At 43.6% G+C, this 22,974-nt stretch overlaps 2 protein-coding genes across 4 annotated transcripts in view; both read left to right on the top strand.

The window, feature by feature from the left end:
* LOC137283480 (Ig-like and fibronectin type-III domain-containing protein 2) overlaps window positions 1–22,974 on the top strand; it is an 89,334-nt gene that overhangs the window by 53,483 nt on the left and 12,877 nt on the right. For all 3 annotated transcript variants that reach the window (XM_067815002.1, XM_067815000.1, XM_067815001.1), the window contains exons 20-27: window positions 719–854; window positions 1,494–1,562; window positions 2,770–2,886; window positions 7,703–7,855; window positions 14,346–14,518; window positions 15,378–15,507; window positions 21,599–21,847; window positions 22,275–22,574. In XM_067815002.1, coding sequence (XP_067671103.1) covers window positions 719–854; window positions 1,494–1,562; window positions 2,770–2,886; window positions 7,703–7,855; window positions 14,346–14,518; window positions 15,378–15,507; window positions 21,599–21,847; window positions 22,275–22,574 — 1,327 coding nt within the window. The remainder of the gene's footprint in view (window positions 1–718; window positions 855–1,493; window positions 1,563–2,769; window positions 2,887–7,702; window positions 7,856–14,345; window positions 14,519–15,377; window positions 15,508–21,598; window positions 21,848–22,274; window positions 22,575–22,974) is intronic.
* LOC137283204 (uncharacterized) lies at window positions 8,005–12,762 on the top strand. The gene is made up of 3 exons (XM_067814645.1): window positions 8,005–8,111; window positions 9,331–9,419; window positions 11,618–12,762. The coding sequence occupies exons 1-3, from the start codon at window positions 8,005–8,007 to the stop codon at window positions 12,760–12,762; spliced, it is 1,341 nt and encodes a 446-aa protein (XP_067670746.1).

Genomic DNA, 22,974 nt, shown 5'->3' on the forward strand with positions numbered 1-22,974 from the left:
GTCAGTAGGTCCTTCTGGTCATGTCAAAGTACCAGATCCTGTTTTGTTAATCAACGCCATACCATCCTAATAACCACCTCTTATTTGAATATCTTATTGAATTGATGAGGTTAGGTATCCGAGGGGTTAAACCTTCTCGCATGACACTAAAGACCAGGGATCCATTTTCCACATGAGGTTAATGTGTGAAGCCCATTTCTGGTGTCCCTGCCATGATATTGCTGGAGTATTGCTGAAAGTGGCTTGAAAGCAATACACATTTACTCTTATCTTATGTCGTCATGACTCACCACATCTCAATTACTGTCCATGTCAGTCAGTATTTGGAAATCCATATATATATGATTACAGGTTGCAGAATTCACAGTTGTTATTGCTCAAATATTCAAAGTGTGTGACATAAATTTTTTGACAGATTCACAAAAGAGCATGTTTTAAGTACATCAGCATTCTTGAAATTTGGCTGTTTTGTACTTGTAACTGCCATGTTATTCTTTATGTTTTATCTGTTATTCTCCCCTTATCTGCAGATGGCCGTGATATGGCTGGAGTGTTAAAGACTGCATTGTTGTACAAAAAACAATTTGAGTCGTAGACCAAAGCTCATATGCTCCTAATCCAAATTAGGTATGCAGGGTTCAGGTTCAACTTTGAGAATATACATGTCTGTCAAGTGTGTGTCATTCTTTCCGCATAAGATAAAAGCATTCACTTTCAGGAAAATGTTACATCGACGTCATATATCCTGCAAAACCTTGACCCTGGCACTATGTACACAATAGAAATCATCTCCGTCAACAGCAATGGCACCAGCCCCCCCAGCAACAGGGTCAGTGTTTACACAGACACAGGAGGTAAAATATTATTAGTTGATCATTGTAAGTTCCAGTGGTGACACTGTTCATTATTGGAACATTCTTGGTACAATCATTCCTTCAGGGGCGCATTTTAACCAGCACCCTAAGTCCTCAGTATTGGACACTCAGATTTCTTAAAAACCTAAAATGTCATTGATCTGAGTCATAATTGAAACAATTTGATCAGTGAATGAATTCAGGTCACGGCTGGTGATCATTTTTTGCAAGTTTATTAGTTGTGTGAAATATAGTCACTGTTCCGTTGTTACATTGCAGATAATCTGACAACAATTTTTAACTGATCCTTTCAGTTTAAATTTACAAGTACACCAAGCTAATATGAACTAATCTGTAATATCTGAAATGACATTCCTCAGAATTTTGATTGTGTGTCAGTGTCTTAATTATACAGTCGTCACTCAGAATGTCAATGATACAACGAGAATATTGCTTAAGGGAGTTTTTAGTATCAAACACACTAAAAAGCAGTTTAAGACTCAGGGAGCTTAGTGAGTCAATGTTACCTTTGTGTTGAGGCTGACGGTTTGTATGTCAGTAAGCAGACTTGATATGATGGTGTTACTGTGTATGTGTCTGATCATTGATGTAAACTTATACAGCCTATCTGTTTTGTAGCAGTCCTCCCTCCCCTGGTCATCAATGGAACGGCTGTTGATGGAAGAGTCATCTGGAGAAATAAAAAGGGTAACATACAGTTCATGAAACTTGTTTTGCAACCTCCTGTGTTAATATCCAGCTTGACACAGGAACAATTTTTACTCCAGTCTGGTAAGAGTTACTGACAAGGCCGACTGGAATTGACTTTGACTCAACTTTCTGTTTATTAATGTTGTCATAAGACAAGTAGGAGCAAGCAATCATGTGATCAAAAATGAATTGCAACATCATCAGCTTGTTTCCATTCAATACTTAACAAGCTTGATTCAGTTTTATTTGGAAAATAACAAGTGTGAAAAGAAAATAAGATTCAAGGTATCATCAACACAGATTCCAGATTCCACCCATGCTAATAAACTGAGTCAGATTTAGTGTCATGTTCATGGTCAAATTTATGTGTTGTCAGTGTTCAATCTGGGAATAATGTTGTGGCATGTACAGTGAGACCCGGGATATACAGACACATTCGTTTCTGCATAAATCGTCTGGATAACTGAATATCCAGATATCTGGATATCTGTCTTCCAGGCTTTGTCCTTGAAACTTTAGTGAGCATATACGTAACAGTTCAGGGTTAAAATCACTTCCAAAACAGCATGGTCATTTTGATTCGCCAATTGCAATTCACTCAGTGTCAGATAGGCCCACTGATGGTAATTAATCTGGGTTAGCAGGCTTTGTCTCATGTCAAAACACATGAACATTCACGTTGCGCTTCACTTCACACCTTCAGCGGGAGATCAAACCTTCATGTGGATAAGTGAGTTAATTTTGTGTTGATTTATTCTGTTTGCTTGTAAAATTTACCACCCAGAACCAGAAACTGAATATTCGTCCTCAACAATCACTTTGATAATGTAAGAGATTATTTCTGATGAGAATTGACTGGAAGGCGAGGTTTCCAGACATTTGGGGTCCGGATATCCATGGTCTCACTATGTGTGTTTCAGTTAAGGAAACATAAAGTGGCCTAGGTGTTAACACCTAGGAATGATGTAGGTACATGTATGTGTGTTAACACCTAGGAATGATGTAGGTACGTGTATGTGTGTTAACACCTAGGAATGATGTAGGTACATGTATGTGTGTTAACACCTAGGAATGATGTAGGCACGTGTATGTGTGTTCAAACACCTAGGAATGATGTAGGTACATGTATGTGTGTTAACACCTAGGAATGATGTAGGTACGTGTATGTGTTACTTAAAGTAATGATCCTCTTTTGCCTTTGCAGAATGTTGTTTGGGGAACAACGTATCATCATCATGCCTAGGTCTCTGTACGGGCACGGCCCCTGGCACATATGACATGTGTTTAGACGATGTCGCTATCATACTTGCATGTGCCTCAGGTATGTAGAGATTGCATGTGCCACATGTACTGTATGTAGAGATTGCACATGCCACAGGTGTGTAGAGATTGCACATGCCATAGGAATGTAAAGATTGCATGTGTCTCAGGTAGAGGTTGAATGTGCCACAGGTATGTAGATTCTTTTTCAGAACAAGTCCTCCTTGGGGTACATATAAGCATTTTTATGTCCATTAAAATTCCCTAAGACAGTTGTAACTGTTTTTGATATTAAAATATTTACAAAACAAAAAACTCGTTTTTGTCTTGTGAGACCACCCTTACAGGGCCTCTAAGGGCCCCCTACAGCCAAGAACAGGTAACTCTGGCTGTCTACCTCGCACCTCTCTTTTCATGCTGTCGTTCGAATAGAAAGATGTGCATGGTCCATTTAGATAGTTTTTTGTGCTATCTACCTACGGAATTATGAGTGAGAAAGAGTCAGCTACTGTATGTATGGTTCCTTTTCTTTCGCACAGGCGTTAGTGGGAATTTCTTGGCTGAAATTTTCATTCATAAATTGTTGTAACTTTTTCAGTCGGGTCCTATCTTCGTGCCATGAAGGCAGGCAAGATGGCGACCTTTATGGCTTCTTTTTAGTGCGGGAAGTGTTTCTTCCTGCAGATTTCTTGTTAGTGTGTTTTACATGCTAAGATGTCTTAACCCATTTTTTCTTGTTTCAGTCAAAATGGGTAGGTTGGTTTTAAGACTTTTAGTCTTTTTCATAGCATTACGCAATTATGTGTGCACACTTGTGACTTGCATTTATAGGCTTATACTTTGTTCTTTAGCTGGGTTAAATGTATTTTGGCAATTTATTATCGCTCGTGCATTTATATTTTGCATATTGTGTGTTCAATCGCATATGTTTTCTGTACATCAGTTACCATTAGTTTGGTTCTGATTGTTACAGTTTCGCCTCTGCGTTACTTACTCCATGGGACAAGCGGGCTAAGTAGGGGGATATACCCTCTTCTTTCCCTCTACCCTCTTTTTCTCAATACCCCCCACCCCACACCAGCATTTGCAGCAGCAAATGTCATCGGTCTGGTTCCTGATCACAGACGCAATGTCCGATCTCCATAAGCAGGAGCTCGGCATCCATTCCTCTGATCTTGGCAGTCTGGGATCGTTTGAGAGAGAGTAGGGTTCACCTAAGCCTTGGGTCTAGGCTCAGGCATGGGTGCTCTCCCTGTGGGAATGTCAGATCCAAGCTACGGCTCTGGTGTCGTTTTCCCCGCTGGCCCTAAGGGTTTTGCACTGAGCACTGGCTTTTGCACCGATGCACTCTTTCTTCGCCGGTGGTCATCCCATCGGACGCACCCGATTCCACGGAGTTTCATCTTCCTCGGAAGCGTTTACTCCGTGCAGGGTAGCCGAGATCCAGCTGCTCAGATTACCTTCGCTCATTAGCGCAGTTGTTATAAAGAAATGCCGCAGGTGATCGTCCCTTCGGACGCCCCCGATCCCGCGAAGTTTCTTCTTCTACCTCTCTGTCCTGCAGAGGCAGCTGGTGTCACAGGAGGACGGGGACGAGGATATTTCCTCATCCACGTTAGAGCGGCAACTTACGGAGGTGCATTCACATTTGGCGCGCAACTCAATGCGTTCTTGCGCGAGTCAGATGATGTGTGCTGCGATGGGCCTTCGTAGGTTATGGCCGTCTGTCGCCAGGTATTCACCGGCTACACAGCAGGCACTGCTGTCTCTGCCTTTCCGGCTGGGCTCGACCCTGTTCCCAGGGGCTTTGCCGGTAGTTAAGGAGGCAGCGGAGGCTGTTAGTCAATTCAAGGACTCTCAGCCCTTGCTTGAACAACCCTTCATCCTGTGACTCAGTCTAAGGATGTACCGAAGTGGACTGAACTCACAGTTCAGACGGATGCCTCCCTCACAGTGTTTGGACTATGGTCCGACCACGAGGCGACCTTGCACATCAATGTGCTAGAGTTGAGAGCTGTGAGGTTGGTGTTCGAACACTTTGTGGATCAATTTCAAAGCCGAGTTGTTCATCTAGAGATGGACATTCTGAAGCAAGGCACTGTGTCTCCGTCGCTCCTTCAGGAGGCGTGGCAGTTTCTACTATGGCTCGATCAGTTCAGCATACGGGTTATGCCTGTCTATCTCCCAGGGGTCGACAATGTGCGTGCAGATGCGCTCTCACTACATGTTCTAGCTCCCCACAAGTGGTTGCTCGATTGGGAGATATTCAGGTCGTTCCAGGTGGATCTGTTTGCCTCTGGAGTGACGAACCAGATTCCGTTTTTTTTTTCTCGGATTCCGGATCCGGGGGCGATTGCCGCCGATGCCTTCCAGCTAGACTGGACGGACAGGGTGTTGTGGGCGTTTCCGCCAGTTCCCCTGATTTCCAAAGTTCTCTCTCAGCTTGCCACCTAACCAGCGCGGCTACTAGTGCTTCTTGCACCTCTGTGGCCGTCTCAACGCTGGTTTCCGGTAATACTCAGGTCACTAGTGCAGCCGCCTGTACTATTACTGCAGCGACCGATTCAGTGGGTGGCCTGGCCACTGTCCGGAATCGTCTCCAAAAGAGCGGAATTCCTGCATCAGTTGCAGACACAATTCTGGCTTTCGTGGAGGGATTCCACGAATGTACAGTATGAGGATAGAGGATAAATGGAACTATGTTCCATAAGGATTGGGTTAGCATACGCTTACCGGATTCATACCGCCCAAAGATCACTTCGTATTACTGCGCCTATCGATCTACCTGTGTTTATGCTGCCTGCATCGTCTGATAATACATACCGTAAAGCTTATGTATTAGACATTATGAAACCTCTTAAAGTTATATTAAGAGAATAGCCTTACTCCGTAATGAGAAACAGCTATTTTGCTGTTATGGTGGTGGCAAAGCTGGCTATCCGGCTAACACGCAGACTATATCTCGATGGATTGTATCGACAGACTACAAGGTCTATTTACATAAAGGCTTATCTTCCCAAGAGGGGTTGAAAGCTCACTCAGTGAGAGCAGTGGCCATGTCAAAATCGTGGGCCGCTGCTCTGCCCATTGAGGGGATCTACTCAGCGGCTATTTGGAATCGTCCGAGCATGATCATCCGTCTTTACCAACTGAACAGACACTTACGAGAGCGTGCTCGGTGCAGTCAGTCAGTTCTCTGCAGTAGACAGAATAGCTCCGCTCAAGCTGATTAAACTTTGTCAGGTGACTATATCTGTTTGCACTCAGTGGTGGGTGACTATCCATTCCCATTTTATCGGCGGTGGTATTTAGTGATGTTTTTTTTGTTGGGTGCCTTACTTTCCTTACCATTTTCCCGCTTAGCTTGCTAGTGCGGTATGGATAGGGTTCAGTTTGGCAAGTGTCCCGTACGTCCAGGTGTCCAAACTTTGATTTGGGTGGGCGGGGTTTGTGTCATTTGGGATTTCCCAAATTCTAGCCAATGGGCATGTAAGCTTTGACAAGCGGGTCCTCAGCTTTGTCACACTCCCGTCTTGATTGACATCAGCGGTCAGGTGAAGAGGTCGGTGACTTTTCCATTTCCGTGTGGTTGTAGATTTGCACTTCGATCGAATGGACTGTGCTGTCAGACAGAATACCACTCCCTATTGGTTATCTTTGGGAGTCTGTTTAATGCTTATATGTACCCCAAAGAGGACTTCTTCAGAAAAAGAATTATACAAACCTGTAGAGGTTATGAATTCTTTGAAGAAAGTCCTCCTTGGGGTACGGCCACCCTCCTCCCCCCATTCTGTCTGATATGTTCAGCATGAAAAGTGAGGTGCGAGGTAGACGTCCTGCTCTTGGCTGTAGGGGGCCCTAGGAGACCCTGTAAGGGTGGTCTCACAAGACAAAAACAAGTTTTTTCTTTTGTAAATATTTTAATATCAAAAATAGTTACAACTGTCGTGGGGAATTTTTAATGGACATAAAAATGCTTATATGTACCCCAAGGAGGACTTTCTTCAAAGAATTCATAACCTCTACAGGTTTGTATAAACATGTATGTAGAGACTGCATGTGCCTCAGGTATGTAGAGATTGCATGTGGCTCAGGTATGAAGAGACTGCATGTGTCTCAGGTATGTAAAGATTGCATGTGCCTCAGGTATGAAGGGATTGCTGCGTGATGTGTCTCATGTATGTAGAGACAGCAAGTGCAACAGTAATGAAGGGATTGCATGTGAGTCAGGTATGTAGAGACTGCATGTGCCTCAGATATGTAGAGGTTGCATGTGCCTCAGGTATGTAGAATATGTATGTAGAGATTGCATTTGTCTTAGGTATGTAGAGACTGCAAGTGCAACAGGTATGAAGGGATTGCATGTGAGTCAGGTATGTAGAGACTGCATGCGCCACAGGTATGTAGAGATTGCATGCGCCACAGGTATGTAGAGATTGCTTGTAGCTCAGATATGTAGAGACTGCATGTGCTGGTGATACTTTTTCTGTAAAATTCAGACACTTGTATCCTGTCACAGGTTGGTAGTCATGTTCCATGTGGGACCCATCCAAACTCGGAGTAGCCGACTTTCCTCCCCAATGCCCTAAAGTCATGCTCATTTGTTTGTTTTGGTCGGTGTTCAGACTATGAAACACTGATTAGTCATACTAGGCATGAGCCTCTTTAATGGCTCACTTGCTGGAGAGTAATGTTTTCATTAACATTCATGTGCGATGTTTAATACTACACTCAGAAGTATTCCAGCTAGAAATGGTGGTCTGTAAATGGTTGAATCTGGAGTGATCAGTCTAGTCAGTCTGGTGATCAGTATCATGAACATCAATGCATGCAGCTGGGATTTAATCCCATTTTCATGACCAGTATGTGTGCTCCAGATGGCAGGGATCATCGGCCATGTTGTCAACAGATGGGGGTACCAGCTGGGTGTCTGTCCCTCTGTCAAGGTCACGTAACGGGGAAGAACTTTCGGACGGCTGCATGTATAGCTTGGACCAATCACATTACAGCCTGTACCTTGGATGGAGCAAGTAAGAAATATTTGGATGGTTTGGAAAGTTTGGATGGTGCAAAATGTAGAGTTGAAATTCTTCATTACATGTCATCAGGAGTTGTAGGTGGCCCAGTGGTCTATGGTTTATAAGGTTCTAAGGTCCTATAGTGCTCTGTCACTAATTCCATGGATGAGTTTGTGGTCATACTCATTAAGTGGACTATTATACTCACCATACTGATGATTAAAGATGTTCCACGTGACCTTGGAGTCCACAGGCATGACAGAAAACTGTAAGTTGGTTGTAGGAACTTTAGCATCAGTATATTGAGTTTCACCAAGTTAGTTACAGTCTGAGATCACCTCTCCTGCTGCATTAGGTTGATGATGTACCTGCAATATTCTACACAGTCAAACCAAACTCACCCATTCAAAGCGATCTTGAATAGGAACTCCTTAAGTTAGATGTAAATTTATCTCCCTGGATTGCATTCAACTTTAACAAGTTTCATAAAAATTTAAACCTGTCAGTTGTTTATTCATTTTCCTTATCTTACTCATATTATTTGTTTCTCTCTCCTTTGACATGAGATATGATAGAAACGCTTAGTCTTATATTCCCCAATGCAGGGGTTTGATAAACCCGTCACATGATGTCCAAGACAATTCTGTTTTCTTTCTGGGCAGTCAAATAATGGTAATTTTTCCTTATCCTGACTCATGCTTAATTGCTTACCTCCTCTTCCTGGTGAAGGTAGTGGAACACCTGAAATCCCTTGAAGTTACCTTATAAAAGAAGTGGACGTAAAATTCACACTCACCCATGTATTACCTCCCCTCCCATGCACATGGTCAGCTGATCGGCCATGATACTTTACTCTCTTCTATAATCGCCCGACACGAGAATACGAGAATTCAGCATGTAATCAACGGGTGTCGGCAACTAGATCGACACCGACGGCATCATCAACACCTCAGAACCCTTTTCATCTACAACATCTACATCGCAGATGTCAACTGCAACCTCGGGCATTATAGACAACTCTTAAACACAGTCGTCAATGCACGCAACACAGGCGTCTTCATGCAACATTTCACAATGCAGATGATGAATCTTATCGAGCAACGGTTGGAAGAGGAAAGTCGACTGCACTCGTCAGCGATGTCGACTGCAAATCAGCGAGAGCATTCATCTAGACTTGCACTCACATCTGATGATGAAGAAGAGGTGCATGCATGCACGCACTCCAGAAGATCCAGGTCCCGGTGATCAGGTCGCAGTACAGGGAAGAATACACCCACACCAAGTGAGGGCACTTGCATGAGTAGTTATACTCAGGTGAGTGACATAACATGCTCGCGTGAGTGCACTCGTGGATGGACTTGTCAACAGAGAAGGTCTCCTTCTGTCTCCCCTATTCACAGAAGATGCTGTATACAGTCATCCTCCCCTTCGAACTTAGACTCACACATTCAGGATCATCAGTGATCTATGAATTCGTCTTACTCTAGGAAGAATGAAGTTTGGCACCATCGTGATTTGTCACCGGAGATAGCCCTATTTTCAGACTCAGAAGTCACATCATGGATCATGGATTTAGGTCAGAAACCAAGTTTCAACAGCAACATGTGAACTTTCTTCAGATTAGCTCGATCTAGAGCCATCAACGAGACTCTGAATTTAGCAATCCTGCCAATGAGGAAGGGAGGATGATCCTGTCTTCGCTTATTACACAGAGGAAGTATCAACAGTTTATGTCCGAACATCTAGCCTCTACTACTGCGGGTATTAATCTACTTTGGAGACAGGGGCTCCTGTCCACAGCATCATGGAGTGAGAACTTCACAAAGTCTTTGTATCAAGCCCCATGGTGTGCACCTACTGTGTTTGACGGAAGGATTGAAGAGGTAGCAAGATCGGTTACTCAAGATTCAAGGGAAGTTATGATGATAAAATCCATCAACACTTTGACTTCTGTCCTTAAACAGACAAATCAGTGTTACACTAGCATGTCCAAGTTCTCCAGGGTTCAAAGAGCGAGGGACAAGAAATTCAATGATCGAGGGGAGAAATCGTCTTCTTCCTTTCGTCGCCCCTATGCAGGAAATAAATGCTCTCAGACGTCAGGAAGATTGTTGAGGGGCAGTGGAGGGAATAAACGCTGAAGATCAGGTTTGAAACGACTGGAGTCTTCCACCCCCAGCCATTCCCGTACAAACGTCTCAAGTGGGTGGACGTCTTCAACTATACTGGCAAAATTGGGGAATCCTCAACGACAACTATGTCATGAATATTCTACGAGACGGCTACAAGATTCCGCTGGAAGATACACCACCGCTCACAAAACAGGGAGCAGTAGAAGTAATACAGCCACAGAATCTAACGTCCAGCTTTTACTCCCCAATCTTTTAAGTACCGAAGAAGAATTCCAGAGAGAAATTCCGATTCATTTACAACATGAAGGAATTCAACAAAAGGTTTCTATGGAAGCCAGAACATTTCAAGATGTTACATCTTCCTCAACCAAGACTCCTCATCTGACCAGCAGACTATCTAGCCAGCATAGATATACAAGATGTGTACCTGTATATCCCGATACATAGAGAATCCAGGAAATATCTGCACTTCCTTTTCAACAGCCAGCATTACAGTCGTACCATTTGGAATATCTTCGGCCCCATGGCTATTTACACGGATAACCAAACTCATCGTCAATTATCTACACCTCAGGGAGCTATGCAGTGATTTTTATCTGGACGACGGCATACAAGCGCATCAATGGAAAAGTCAACTCAGACTTCAATTAGACTTCACAATTAGGCTATTAACACAACTGGTATTGGTTAGTAAATCACCTAAAGTCGGAACTGGAACCTCAACAAGATATCAAATTCCTCGGGATTCGTTTCATCGCTACATTGAATCAGATTGTAGTTCCGGAGGACCAGTGGGTCAAGATTCAAGAAATGATAATGCAAGCTCTACTCTCTCCATTAACACTTCGACAATGGCAGTGTCTACTAGGTCTTATCACGTCAGCAAGATATGACCAGAAGAGGAAGACTGCAGTTGCGTCCCTTACAACGATTCTTGAATCTTCATCTCAACAACAGAGGACAGATTCCACTCCCAGACAGTCTGAAGCCCTTTCTGCTGTGGAGGACTCGCCGATCGAATGTCTGTGCAGGAACCTATATGTTAGAGCCGGTAGTCAACAACCACCTCTATGTAGGCGCATCTCTACAAGGATGGGGAGCTCATCTAGGACATGAGGATCTGGAACGAAGAGGAACAGGCTCTTCACATCAACCAGTTGGAAATGAAAGCGGTCATTCATGCAATCCACCACTGGTCGACAGCATTGAGAGACAAGTTATTAATGATCCACATGGACAACTCAACAGTAGCTTTTTACATAAACAAACAAAGGTCAACGAGATCACTATCTCTACTACATCTAACATTTCAACTGTTCAACTAAAGTCGACAGTCAGAATCTTCAAGTAAAAGCATGTCACATATCAGGAGCCTGCAACATCATGGCAGACGCCCTATCTCGTCATTTTCGTCCATCTCCAACAGAATGGATGCTGCATCGGGAACGTTTCAACTAATCAGTCAATGCTTTCGGATCACCGCAAATAGACCTATTTGCAACAAGATTCAACAAACAGACAACCTTTGTGTCACAAGTACCAGATCCCTTAGTTTGGGCAACAGACACATCTCAGCATTCCACAGGAAGGACTAAATGCGTACGCATTTCCCCCTCCAGTACTGTTATCAAAAGTCAGTGAGAAAATCAGACAAACGAAAAAGTTACAACTGAGTTTGGTCGCGCCCTACTGGCCAACGAGAGATTGGTTTCCAACACTTACAGACGAGCTAGGACAACCAACACTACAATTACCAGATTGGAAGAATCTTCTCATCCACCCCCATACAAAGCAAATGCATGGACAACCATCGGTATTTCGTCTTCATGTATGGACCATATTAAGACTTGTTTGAAATGCAGAGCATATTCGGTGAGAGCAGCGAAAGCAATCACCTTAGCCTTACGGAAATCCACTCCCGACAAGTGGAAATGTTTTGAGGCATATGCCAGGAAAAAGGGATTTTTGGTGAACAAGGCGACTAATCCTCAAATAGCAGATTATTTATGCTATTTACGTCAGTCTAAGGGTCTGAAAGGTTCTACTTTATCTACATACTTAGCAGCTCTCAGCTCAGTCATCACCATGGGAACAGGGACCAAACTGACTGAAGTACCAGAGCGTCTTGCCTTACTACATTCGTTCAATTTGGAAGATCAACAACACAGATTTAGAGCTCCAGCACTGGACCTAAATGTTGTACTCCAACATCGTACAAGTGATGCAAATGAACCACTTGATCAGACTTCAGTTGAAATGTTGACTCAAAAGACACTATTTTTACTTGCCTTGGCTACAGCTGCAAGAATGTCAGAAATTCATGCTCTAGACTTCAATCGAACAAAGTTTGATAGAAGTCACCAAGTAACAGGTCATTTGGGTCTAAGATGGGATTTCATAGCAAAGAATCAACTACCAGGTCAACCGGATAGACAGTTCCATATACCGTCCATGTCTTCAATCTTAGGACCTCACGATACACAAGATTTATCATTATGTCCAGTCAGAGCATTGAAAATATGCATTGCATGTACCAAGTCTAGAAGACAACGGTTCAAGCACCTATTTATCCATAAATCTAGTGAGACACCCACGGAAGTATCCCACAACACTGTCTCATTATGGATTATAACTGTTATACTTAGAGCTTATAAAGCAGCAGGATTAGACCCGCTGCGAGCTTCTAACCCGCATGAAGTCAGAGCCCTAGCCTCTACAATAACGCTACATGGAAATTACTCACTATCAACTATTATGGAAGGCTGCTTTTTTACCTGCGAGACATAGCCACAGAGGACGTCACTGGCATTCATCAGTTTGGGCCACTTGTCATTGCTCAGCAACTAACAGTTCCCCGACGACACTGACGTAACTCACACGGTTTATGACGTGACTTGTGGAAGCCAGATGCTCTGCAGAGTATTTTTGGTGGAAAGTCTATGCGCACGTCTTGAACAGATTAGCATGAGTGATTAGGACCTTGTATTCATTATGAAGATATCTGAACATGAAGAAAGGTTGCATCTAATGTCGATTGCTATATCTTGACATTTAGTTGCATCAGAAACTAGCAGGACGCTAGCTACTTTTGGTGTCATCATGTGTCAGTCAACGAAGCCTTCTATGGAAGACAAGTTGAACTGGATGCGATTCCCCCCAAAATAAAAAATGAATATGAGAAGAATAGGACTGAATTATTGCCGTTACAAGTTCGTGTTAGTGGGGAAATAATTGGACATAATTTTTGAACAGCAGAAACCAGCATGGTCTGACCCACCACTGTTTCCGTCAGATTCTGTAACCAATTAAGCATGAGTCAGGATAAGGAAAAATATGTAAGTTTCTGAATAAAATTGATATTTTATACTTATCCTGACTCATGGCGAAAGCCCTCTCAGCCGCCCCTCACAGACACGCTAAATTCTCGTATTCTCGTGTCAGGCGATTATAGGACAGAGTGAAGTATCATGGCGGTCAGCTGACCATGTGCATGGGAGGGGAGGTAATACATGGGTGAGTGTGAATTTTACGTCCACTTCTTTTAGAAGGGAACCTCAAGGGATTTCAGGTGTTCCACTACCTTCACCAGGAAGAGGAGATAAGCAATTAAGCATGAGTCAGGATAAGTATAAAGTATCAATTGTATTCAGAAAATTACATTTTTACTGGTCCAAGGGCTGCTAGATAACTTGAGCTTGCGGTTTCAAAGTGCAGATAAACTTGGATTTCATTTCATATCTGCTCGAAATGAAACAATTAAATTTTGCCATGATAATAAAGTAGAGTTAGCTTTCTTTGCTATTTATCACTTCTCAATAAATATTCCAGTAAACATTAACATCAAATAACATATTCATATGTTCTTTCATAATACACTATCATGATTATGTCATACAAATCGGGGCAAGTGGAAAATTAACCAGGACAAGTTCCTTTCATAAGGTCATTTGCCCCTTGGAAAGTGGCGTTTGAACCCTCAAAATGTATTCCTCGACTACGCATGTAGTAGCTTCCCACATGACTAGCCTTGGACTAATCAGTCTTTCCAGTTGTTGTGTTACAACAAAAGCATCCCATCGATGAATGCCAGCATCATCATTTGTAAGGAAAACGATCATCTCTCAGAAGATGGTTGGCAAAGACAGTATCAGACTTCTGGAGTTAGTGAGTGAGTGGGTTTAGCTTTATGCAGCTTTTGACAATATTCCAGCAATATTACGGCAGGGAACACCAGAAATGGGCTTCACACTCAGACTTCTAGAAACATCCTTCCCTAATGGATGTGATGGAGCAGTTGCCATTTAACATTAAACTTTGCTCTAACAAATACAGTTTTATATCGTATTAATTATTGGAACATAAATTAACAGATGTGGTACCATCAGAACCCCAGAACGTGACAGCTGAACTTGTTTCTAGTGGAGTGATAAAGATAACATGGAAACCTTCAGCACAGAACTGTGGCAAAAACTGCACCTACAGCGTTCACTACTGGGAAACGAGACCCTACATCCTGGATGACCCAGGATCCGAAAGCAAAGAGGTTGGTGTGTTCATATGACACCACATCTCATTCCTCTACCTCCAACACAGTTCTATCAACCACATATTTTACAAACATATTCTCCCACCTGTCATCAGGTGCATTGATTTAACCTGCCCTGCCACTCACTCACTTGTCCACCTCCAAATTCACTTCACTCACTTGTCTACCCCCAAATTCACCTCATTCACTTGTCTACCCCCATGTTCACCTCACCCACTTGTCTATGCCCAAATTTACTTTACTTGCTCGTCCACCCCTAATTCATCTGACTCAGTCACCTGTCCCTCTCCACCTTCACCTCACTCACTTCGCCTCACTAGCTTGTCCACCTTCAAATTCACCTCACTCACCCACTCACTTGCCAGCCTCCAAATTCATAAATGCGTGAATGAACTGTTTGTGTGCAATAATCCTTTCTTCACACCTCACCTCACCTCACCTCACCTCACCTCACCTCACCTCACCTCACCTCACCTCACCTCAATATATATATGTATTCACTATTTGAACGATGTAAATGTTGTCCTTGTAACATTGTGGGAAGATTTAGTTTTATCATCATGTGAAGCTGTCAGTTCATTGGTGGTGCATGTATGAAATTGACATGTCTTATTGCAGCTAATAAGAACAGTTTAGATATACTATCTGATAACTTTTCCTTCAGCTAATGGATTATCCACAGATGATTCATGTAACTGAAAAGATTCAACCCTTTTCTAATCAAATCTTTTCAAGGTCGGCGAAATCTTTATAGAAGTTTGTTGTAAAGTATGAATTTGAAATGGTGCTAAATAAAAGCAATGCAGGACTCTTAGTGACACATCTGTCCAAAATGCTGTTCTCTATTCCCACCCAGAATGTCCAGAGCCCTTACAACCTGGAGGGCGTAAAGAGTGAAAGATACTACAGAGTGTCTGTATCAGCACGGAACCAGTATGGCGGCAGTCGGATGTCACCTGCTCTGACCCTCTATGTCAATGACTTTGGTAATTGTTGCATTTCTTACACTAATACATTGAGCACATGGCATATACATTGTGTACGTAGCTGTGTGTACTACCTTTCTCTATCTTACCTGTTGATTCATATGATGAAACGTGAAGGTTAAGAAATCAGAACAGAATTGACCCGTAAACGTAAAGGAGGGAATTGGTCTTCAGTGACTAATATGATCGGGTGGTCAGACTTGCTGGTTGGGTCGACACATGTCTTCGTATCCCAGTTGCATAGATTGATGGTCATGCTGTTGATCACTGAATTGTCAATTATTGACAGAATGCCGCTTATAGCTTGAATATTGCTGAATGCTGTGGTAATCAACAAAACATCCAACATACCAAATTAAATTGTGAAATCAGTAAATAATCACACAAGGTCAGTCAATAAATACCTGTGGAGCTCTCAGTGGAGGTTTTCTATTTCCTGTGTTTGTTGTTAAAGTGTTTGTCATGCTGAACACCCATGGTCAGTTCCACTCATGAGTTCACTGTGTTAAGCCCATGTTTGATTACAGGAATATTACTTACTCAGTCATCCTAATTGTTAACTTACCATAGGACGTATGCACATTACTTCAAGCTTCGCTTAAATGAGATCAGTCATTGATTCGCCATTCACATGAATGGCTACCTCATGTATTGACGAATGTACGCAGACCTTTCAGAATTCAGTTTTACTTCAAGCGTCCTTGCTGTCAGACGTTCGTTTGGTTTGCTATAGTTAGAGTTTCTACATACCACCTTGTGTTTGGGTTATTACTACATGGTAGGTATTTTTATTTGTTTGATGTTACGTGCGTGAAGAAAAGAATTAACTTCACTTACGTGGCAACCTCGTGTGCACTTGTCACTTGTTTTTCGATGTGGGTGTTTTTCTCACATCTCAGCTGTGTTTGTGTGGTCTCTGCATGGTGTACATAGCTGTTTTTAGTTCTGACAATATCTTATACTTGTTTTTTCACCATGTTTTAGCCTTATGGTGGATATACGTATTTCCTGTTTTTTCTCTCGTAGCATGCCCTTGGTTATGGGGGTTTTGCTAAGCGAGATTTATAGTTTTTCTCGCTTGTTTGTTTGTTGCAGTAGTTGTTTACGACTCAACAGCATGTAAAGTCCTAAAGTCAGCAAAGGACCCCCACCCCTGGTGTCCAGACTGCGTCTCCGTTTGCTGCTCGCTGTCTACATTGCAAGCCCCTGTCAACGGCAGAGTTCAAGGCTTACCTTACTGCGAGAAGAAAGCGTTTCTCTCAGAGGTGCAGAAAGATGTCGTCATCTTTGGGGTCCCAATCGTCTGTCCAGGAGACTCCGGAGCGGCAGCCGCCAGCGCCGACGCATGAATCTACACAAGACTCTACTTGTGATCAGCATTCTCTGGAGCGGCAGCATCCTGACTCCTTCATGGACTTATCTCACCTCAACAACCGGAGGTGCAGAAGTTGCTCTGGTCTTTATTACAGCCTGCTGTGGGGGCATGTCCTCCCGAATCGACGCCAACGCCACTGCAGCTGATTTTTTCTGCCCCGATGCCGGTGCTGCCTCGATGGATTCGGCTACTAGGTCTTCTCTTGTGTCTCCTGGATACCGCATCACGGGAGATGGATTTGCAGAGACAACTTATGAAAGAACGAGCGGGGTGCATTGAAGTGGAACATTCCAGGTGTGCCAGGAAGTCGCGTTCTAGCTGTCCCTGTTGTCGAAGGTCTCAATCGCCTCGTCGTTCCCATCGTCACTGGTCAAGATCTAGGTCCAGGTCTCCAGCAGATAGGGATCAGCATTACAATAGGTCCTGGCCTCGGTCTCCCCGACGCTTTTCCCATCCTCGGCATTCTAGATCCCCAACTGGGAAGCCTTTACAGTCAGCGCCTTTGCCTCAACGTACGGTGCCGTCATCGTCTTCTCACCATCTTGAAGCACTGTCTGTGTCATGGGATCTCTCTGAAGAATGTTTTTTCTCCCCAGATTATAACGAAGAGCCATCGGAAGATATTGATGATGGTGGTACTTATTTTCCTTCCTCTGCCATATATGAGTGGATAGCTGACAGACTGCTGGATTGCCCATCACCACCGTCAGAGTCATCGGACCCGAAGGCTATTCGACTTTCACTGGAGTTACTTCTGCAGCTGCACCCTATGGTAGCTGATGCCATTACGTCGTTAGATGACTTCACCAAGCTGTCACTTTTGATTAGAGCACCTAAATCTCGCAAATTGGACTACAAAGTACATAGTCTGGACTTTGCAGATTCAGGAGCGGCAAGAATCCCTGAAGTGCTTATCTGGCTCCGTGTCATCGTCTTACAAGGTGCAAGAGGCCAAGTTACCAGCCATTGATATGAAATTATGGCGGATGCTCAAGCTGATTTCAGTGTTGGCTTCAGCTACTTTGGCAGCAGTATTTGACCTCACAGAGGATAATTCCTCTCAGATCGATCACTTCGCAACGTTGTTTCAATGGCAAGGCAAGGTACTACACAACTTACTTACTCATCTAGCGATGACCACCATGGTGCGATGTACCGGCTACTTGGACCTGTATGCATGGCAAGAGGAGTTCAAAAGGCAACTATCAAGGTTTTGATGACAAAATTCCAGAGGTTTACCGTCAACATGCAGAGCTCACAAGCACGGAGGTCTCTTTATCTACTTTTAAGGCTCTGAGTTCTGCCTTTCATGGCAGGCAGTCATCTCGTGGAAGAGGGAAACACTGCTACGTTCCCTGCAGAGAGTCTGTTAGATCCGTGTTTGCCAGAGGCTGAGGTCGTGGACACCTGGATACCAAGCAAGGCCTCAGGATCATCTGTGGGATGCCCCCTCTACTCCCAGCAGGGGGAAGGGAAAGCATCCTTATTCTTCCCGCTGAAGATGGGAATGTTTACGACTGGGTCGTCCCACCCTCAGTCGTGCCTGTTCACCCGACACCCATAGGTAGGAAACGAGGGATCTTCTGGCCCAACTGGACATCCCTGGAAGACCCCTACATCACGAACATCTTGAGGACCGGTTTCAAACTTCCGATTATTGTTCCTCAACCACTTACATCTGCACCTCAGGCACAAGTTTACTCTCAGGAGCAGCAAGACCTACTTCAAGCCAATATTCAGGGGCTTTTAGAAAAGCAAGCGATAGAGACAGTGTTAGATCCCAAGAAGGATAAATCACAACTTGGCAGATTTCAATCGTCTATACCTCTCGGACCCGCCTCACTTCCATATTGTTACCTTAGATCTACTGTGTGCCAAGCTGCAGCACGGGACATGGTTAGCCAGCCTCAACCTGCAGGAAGCGTACGTCCATGTTTCTATGTTCTGCTGCCACCAGCATTCCTTCAGTTCATCTTCAATGGGGTGCATTACCAGTGAAAGGTCCTCCTGTTTGGAATTTCTACAGCCCTGCAGCTGAGAGGGATAGATTTCGACCCCTACATAGACGACTGCCTCCTGAACAACTTCGAGCCCCAGTTTCTTCTCAGACAGTTCGACTTCACCACTCACCTTCTTCAGTAAGTGGGGTGGATAATCAACTTCGAAAAGTCGCATCTAGTGCCTTCGCAAGAACTGACGTTTATCGGAGGTCAATTCATAACACATTCCAGCTTGGTCACGGTCCCTCCAGTCCGTTGGGAGAAGATTCTCAAGGTCGCAAACTGAGGTCTCTCTCAACCCCTGACCCTCTGAGAGTGGCAGTCTCTGCTGGGCCTCCTGACTTCGGCTCAAAGGGACGACTTGCGAGTGAGGTTTCTGTTACCACAGCATCTACATCCGTTCCTCCGTTGGTGGACTGTCCCGTCGAACATTTGCGCCTATGTCTCTTTGACAGAATACACCCACGATCACAAGCTGTTCATAGATGCATCACTCCAAGGATGGGGTGCCCATCTCAACAGGCAGACCACCTCAGGGCTCTGGTCAACTGCACATCAACAACCTCGAGATGCAACCGTTCATTCTGGCAGTATGCCAGTGGATACCTGTTTTGAAGAACTCGAAGCTCCTGATAGCGTCGGACAGTTCCACAGTGGTATGGGTTATCCGGAATCAGGGAACCAACCTTGTCGAAGAAACTGTCAAACCAGATGTTTCTTCTCACAGATCTTCTGGATAGCAACAACGTCATAGCACATTATGGACTTAGGAACATGTTGGCCGATGCTCTGTCCAGACCTGGAAGACCGTCTCCAACAGAATGGATGCCCCACCCAGAGGTGTTCCAACTTCTGTGTCTGAATCACGGGCGTCCTTTGATAGATCTGTTTGCTACAAGCTTCAGTCTTCAGCTTCTGGTGTATGTGTCTCCAATTCTGGATCCAGCAGCTTGGGCAGTCGAAGCCATGTCCCTGTCATGAGAAGGACTGGATGCTTCAGCTTTTCCACCTCCAGTCCTACTCCTGGTCATCAACAGCAAAATCAGAGAGACAGAGAAGAATCGTCTGCTTTTGGTCACACCCTGGTGGCCAACTAGATCGTGGTTTCCACCCAGTCTACTGCGCCATCCTCACAGTCGTCAGTTACATCCAGACCCGATGAGGTTTCATCTGCACAGATGGATCATTTGCACAGGGCTTTTAGAGCTAAGGGATATTCTACTCGAGTTGCTAAAGTCATTGCTCAAGCTCACAGTATCTCTACTAGATCTTTGTATGACGATAAGTGGACGTTGTTTGAGAAGTTCTGCACCCAGAAGTCTCAAGATCCATTATCGGCATCACGACAGTTTACGGCTGAGTTCCTTATTTTCCTCCGTTCATCTAGACATCTTAAGGGAAGTACCATCGGTACTTATTTGTTGGCGCTGAACTTGGTTCTAGCTGTCAAATGTGATAGGCAAGTCTCTAAAGTTTCAGAACTTACGGCCATGCTGAAGGCTTTCAAGCTGGAGGATCAGAAGATCAGATTTCGCCCTCCAACGTGGGATCTCAACATCGTCTTCTAATATCTTTGAGACTGTTACTATGAACCTATGTCCCTATGAGACGGCTTCATTTGAAGTTCCAGGAAAATGTTTTTTCTGTTAGCTTTGGCTACAACTGCCAGGGTTAGCGAAATCCACGCCTTGAATTTCACTCAGATGAGATTTAAACAGTGTCACCATGGATGTGCTCATTTAGGCTTACTGTGGGACTTTTGAGTGAAGAATCAATTACCAGGTCATCACAATAGGATGTTCTCCATTCCTCCTCTCTCAGCAATCATGGCACCAGATGATGTTGAGGAAGAATTGCTCTGCCCAGTTCCTGCTTAAAAACTTTTCATCGCCAAATCAGCTCCTAAGAGACGGAGTAGGAAGAGATTGTGTATCCCTTTCTCTTCTGCATGCAAGGGTGAGGTAAACAGAAATACCATGCCTTATGGTTGTGATCTACGAATCTGGCTGCCTACGACACTCAAGGTTTACCTCATCCTTCGGGTCACAAACCTCATGAGATTAGGGCGCTGGCTTCCACGATGGCTCTCCGTAGGAACTGTACTGTACAGTATCATGGAGGGCTGTTTTTAGAGATTGTCTACGGTTTTCACCAGCCACTACCTATGAGACTTGGCAGTGGAAGACATGGAGTCCTTTGGTCCTCTATTGGTTGCTCAACAACTCACCTGGCCTGCCAATCATTAGGTAATTATTTATACTTACCATTAGGTCTCATGGTTCTCCTTCATATTGTGCTATGATAGATTAAGGAATTTTGAAAGGTCCGCGCTTGCCACTTCCATGCCTATACATTTGTCGATACATGAGGTAGCCATTCATGGGAATGGCAAATCAACGACTGTCTAATCTCATCAAAGTGAAGCTTGAGGTAATATGCATAAGTCCCACGGTAAGTTATGTATTTTAATATTTAAAATATTTAGATTTTAACAATTTTAACAGTAAATTGTGGGAGTATCTATTGTATCAAAGCAGCTGATGTGCAGTTCTCTGAAAGGTTAACAGCCATGATTTGTTTTGTTATATTTCAAAACTATCAAAGCTGGGGCTGTTGGTTGAAGAAAAGTATAATGAATGTTTTTCATTTCATTTATGATCAAGCCTTTCATGATGCACGTAACTGAAAGTTTTTCCTTATTGCCTTAACATTTCAGGAATACAAGACCTAAGCATCAGCTTCAGTCCTGAAGGAGTTATAGACCTTGGTAGTCCTGTGAAAATGTTCTGTGATGTCATCGCCAACCCTACACCCATCATCACCTGGACTAAAGACAAGAAGGTGGTCGGAACTGGAAGGAGGCTGGCTATAATGTCAGTCAAGGAAGCAGACAGTGGCTCGTATATATGTACTGCATCTAATGGGGGTGATTCAAAATCAGCCACAGTTCACTTGCCCATCAGATGTAAGTTGAAAACAGTTACAGCATTCATTTATGCAAGAGCTGGTGGGGACCCGTGAAGGTTTTGGGGTAGAATAGGCCTTCAGCAACCCATGCTTGCCATAAAAGGCGACTCAGCTTGTCGTAAGAGGCGACTAACGGGATCGGGTGGTCAGGTTCACTGACTTGGTTGACACATGTCATCAGTTCCCAAGATTGATGCTCATGTTGTTGATGACTGGATTGTCTGGTCCCAACTCTATTATTTACAGGCTGCCGCCGTATAGCTGGAATATTGCTGAGTGCAGCATAAAACTAAACTCACTCACTCACTCAAGAGCTGGTGGGGTAGCCTAATCATGATGTTGCTTGAATATTGCTAAAGCAGCGTACAAATAAAAGTAATATAAGCTGAAAGATACTTTTTAATGTCTGTGTTGCTTCTTTCCAGTTAAGCCCAAGGTTGTTGAAAATCGAGATGATACAAAAAATCCAAAAGAGGGTCTAACAGGAGTCATAGCTTGTTGGTTCTCTGGCTTCCCTGATGTCGGCAGTATAAAATGGAAGAAAGACAACAAAACGTTCACACCTTCCTTACCCAAGGTCAAGGCCTATAATGAGGTCCGAGGTCACACCGGAATAACAGTGGCACAGTTACGGATCAACAATGTTGTCGGCGGTGACTATGCTGACTACATCTGCTCAGCAAGCAATAAGTATGGGACTGCCACTGGTGCTGTGAAACTCATCGGTAAGTAAGCATCAACATGTTCAACAAAATATGTACTGCTACACAATCACTGTAAGACCATTGGTTGACCATCTTCATCATAGACCATTACTAAAACAAAACTAATAAGTTATGACTGTATATCAGAAAGTTCTTATAGGGGACGTAATTAAGGCATATTATCTTCAATCCACTACAGAAAATGTCATTTGAACATATTTGTCTTTGTTTGATGCTAAACATTTTTTTGTAAGTCTGGGAAAAGTTTACAAAGATGTGATGGAAGCCATCTATAATTGAAATGTTGATGGCATTTGTCAACCAAAGTCATAGAGTCATCAGAAGATGACAAAATATTATGAAAAAATATTAACAATTTTTTTTTTGTTGTTGTTGTTTGCTCCAGAAATGATTATGGACT

This window comes from Haliotis asinina, chromosome 5, assembly GCF_037392515.1.
Source record: "Haliotis asinina isolate JCU_RB_2024 chromosome 5, JCU_Hal_asi_v2, whole genome shotgun sequence".
NCBI classification, from domain to species: Eukaryota; Metazoa; Mollusca; class Gastropoda; order Lepetellida; family Haliotidae; genus Haliotis; species Haliotis asinina.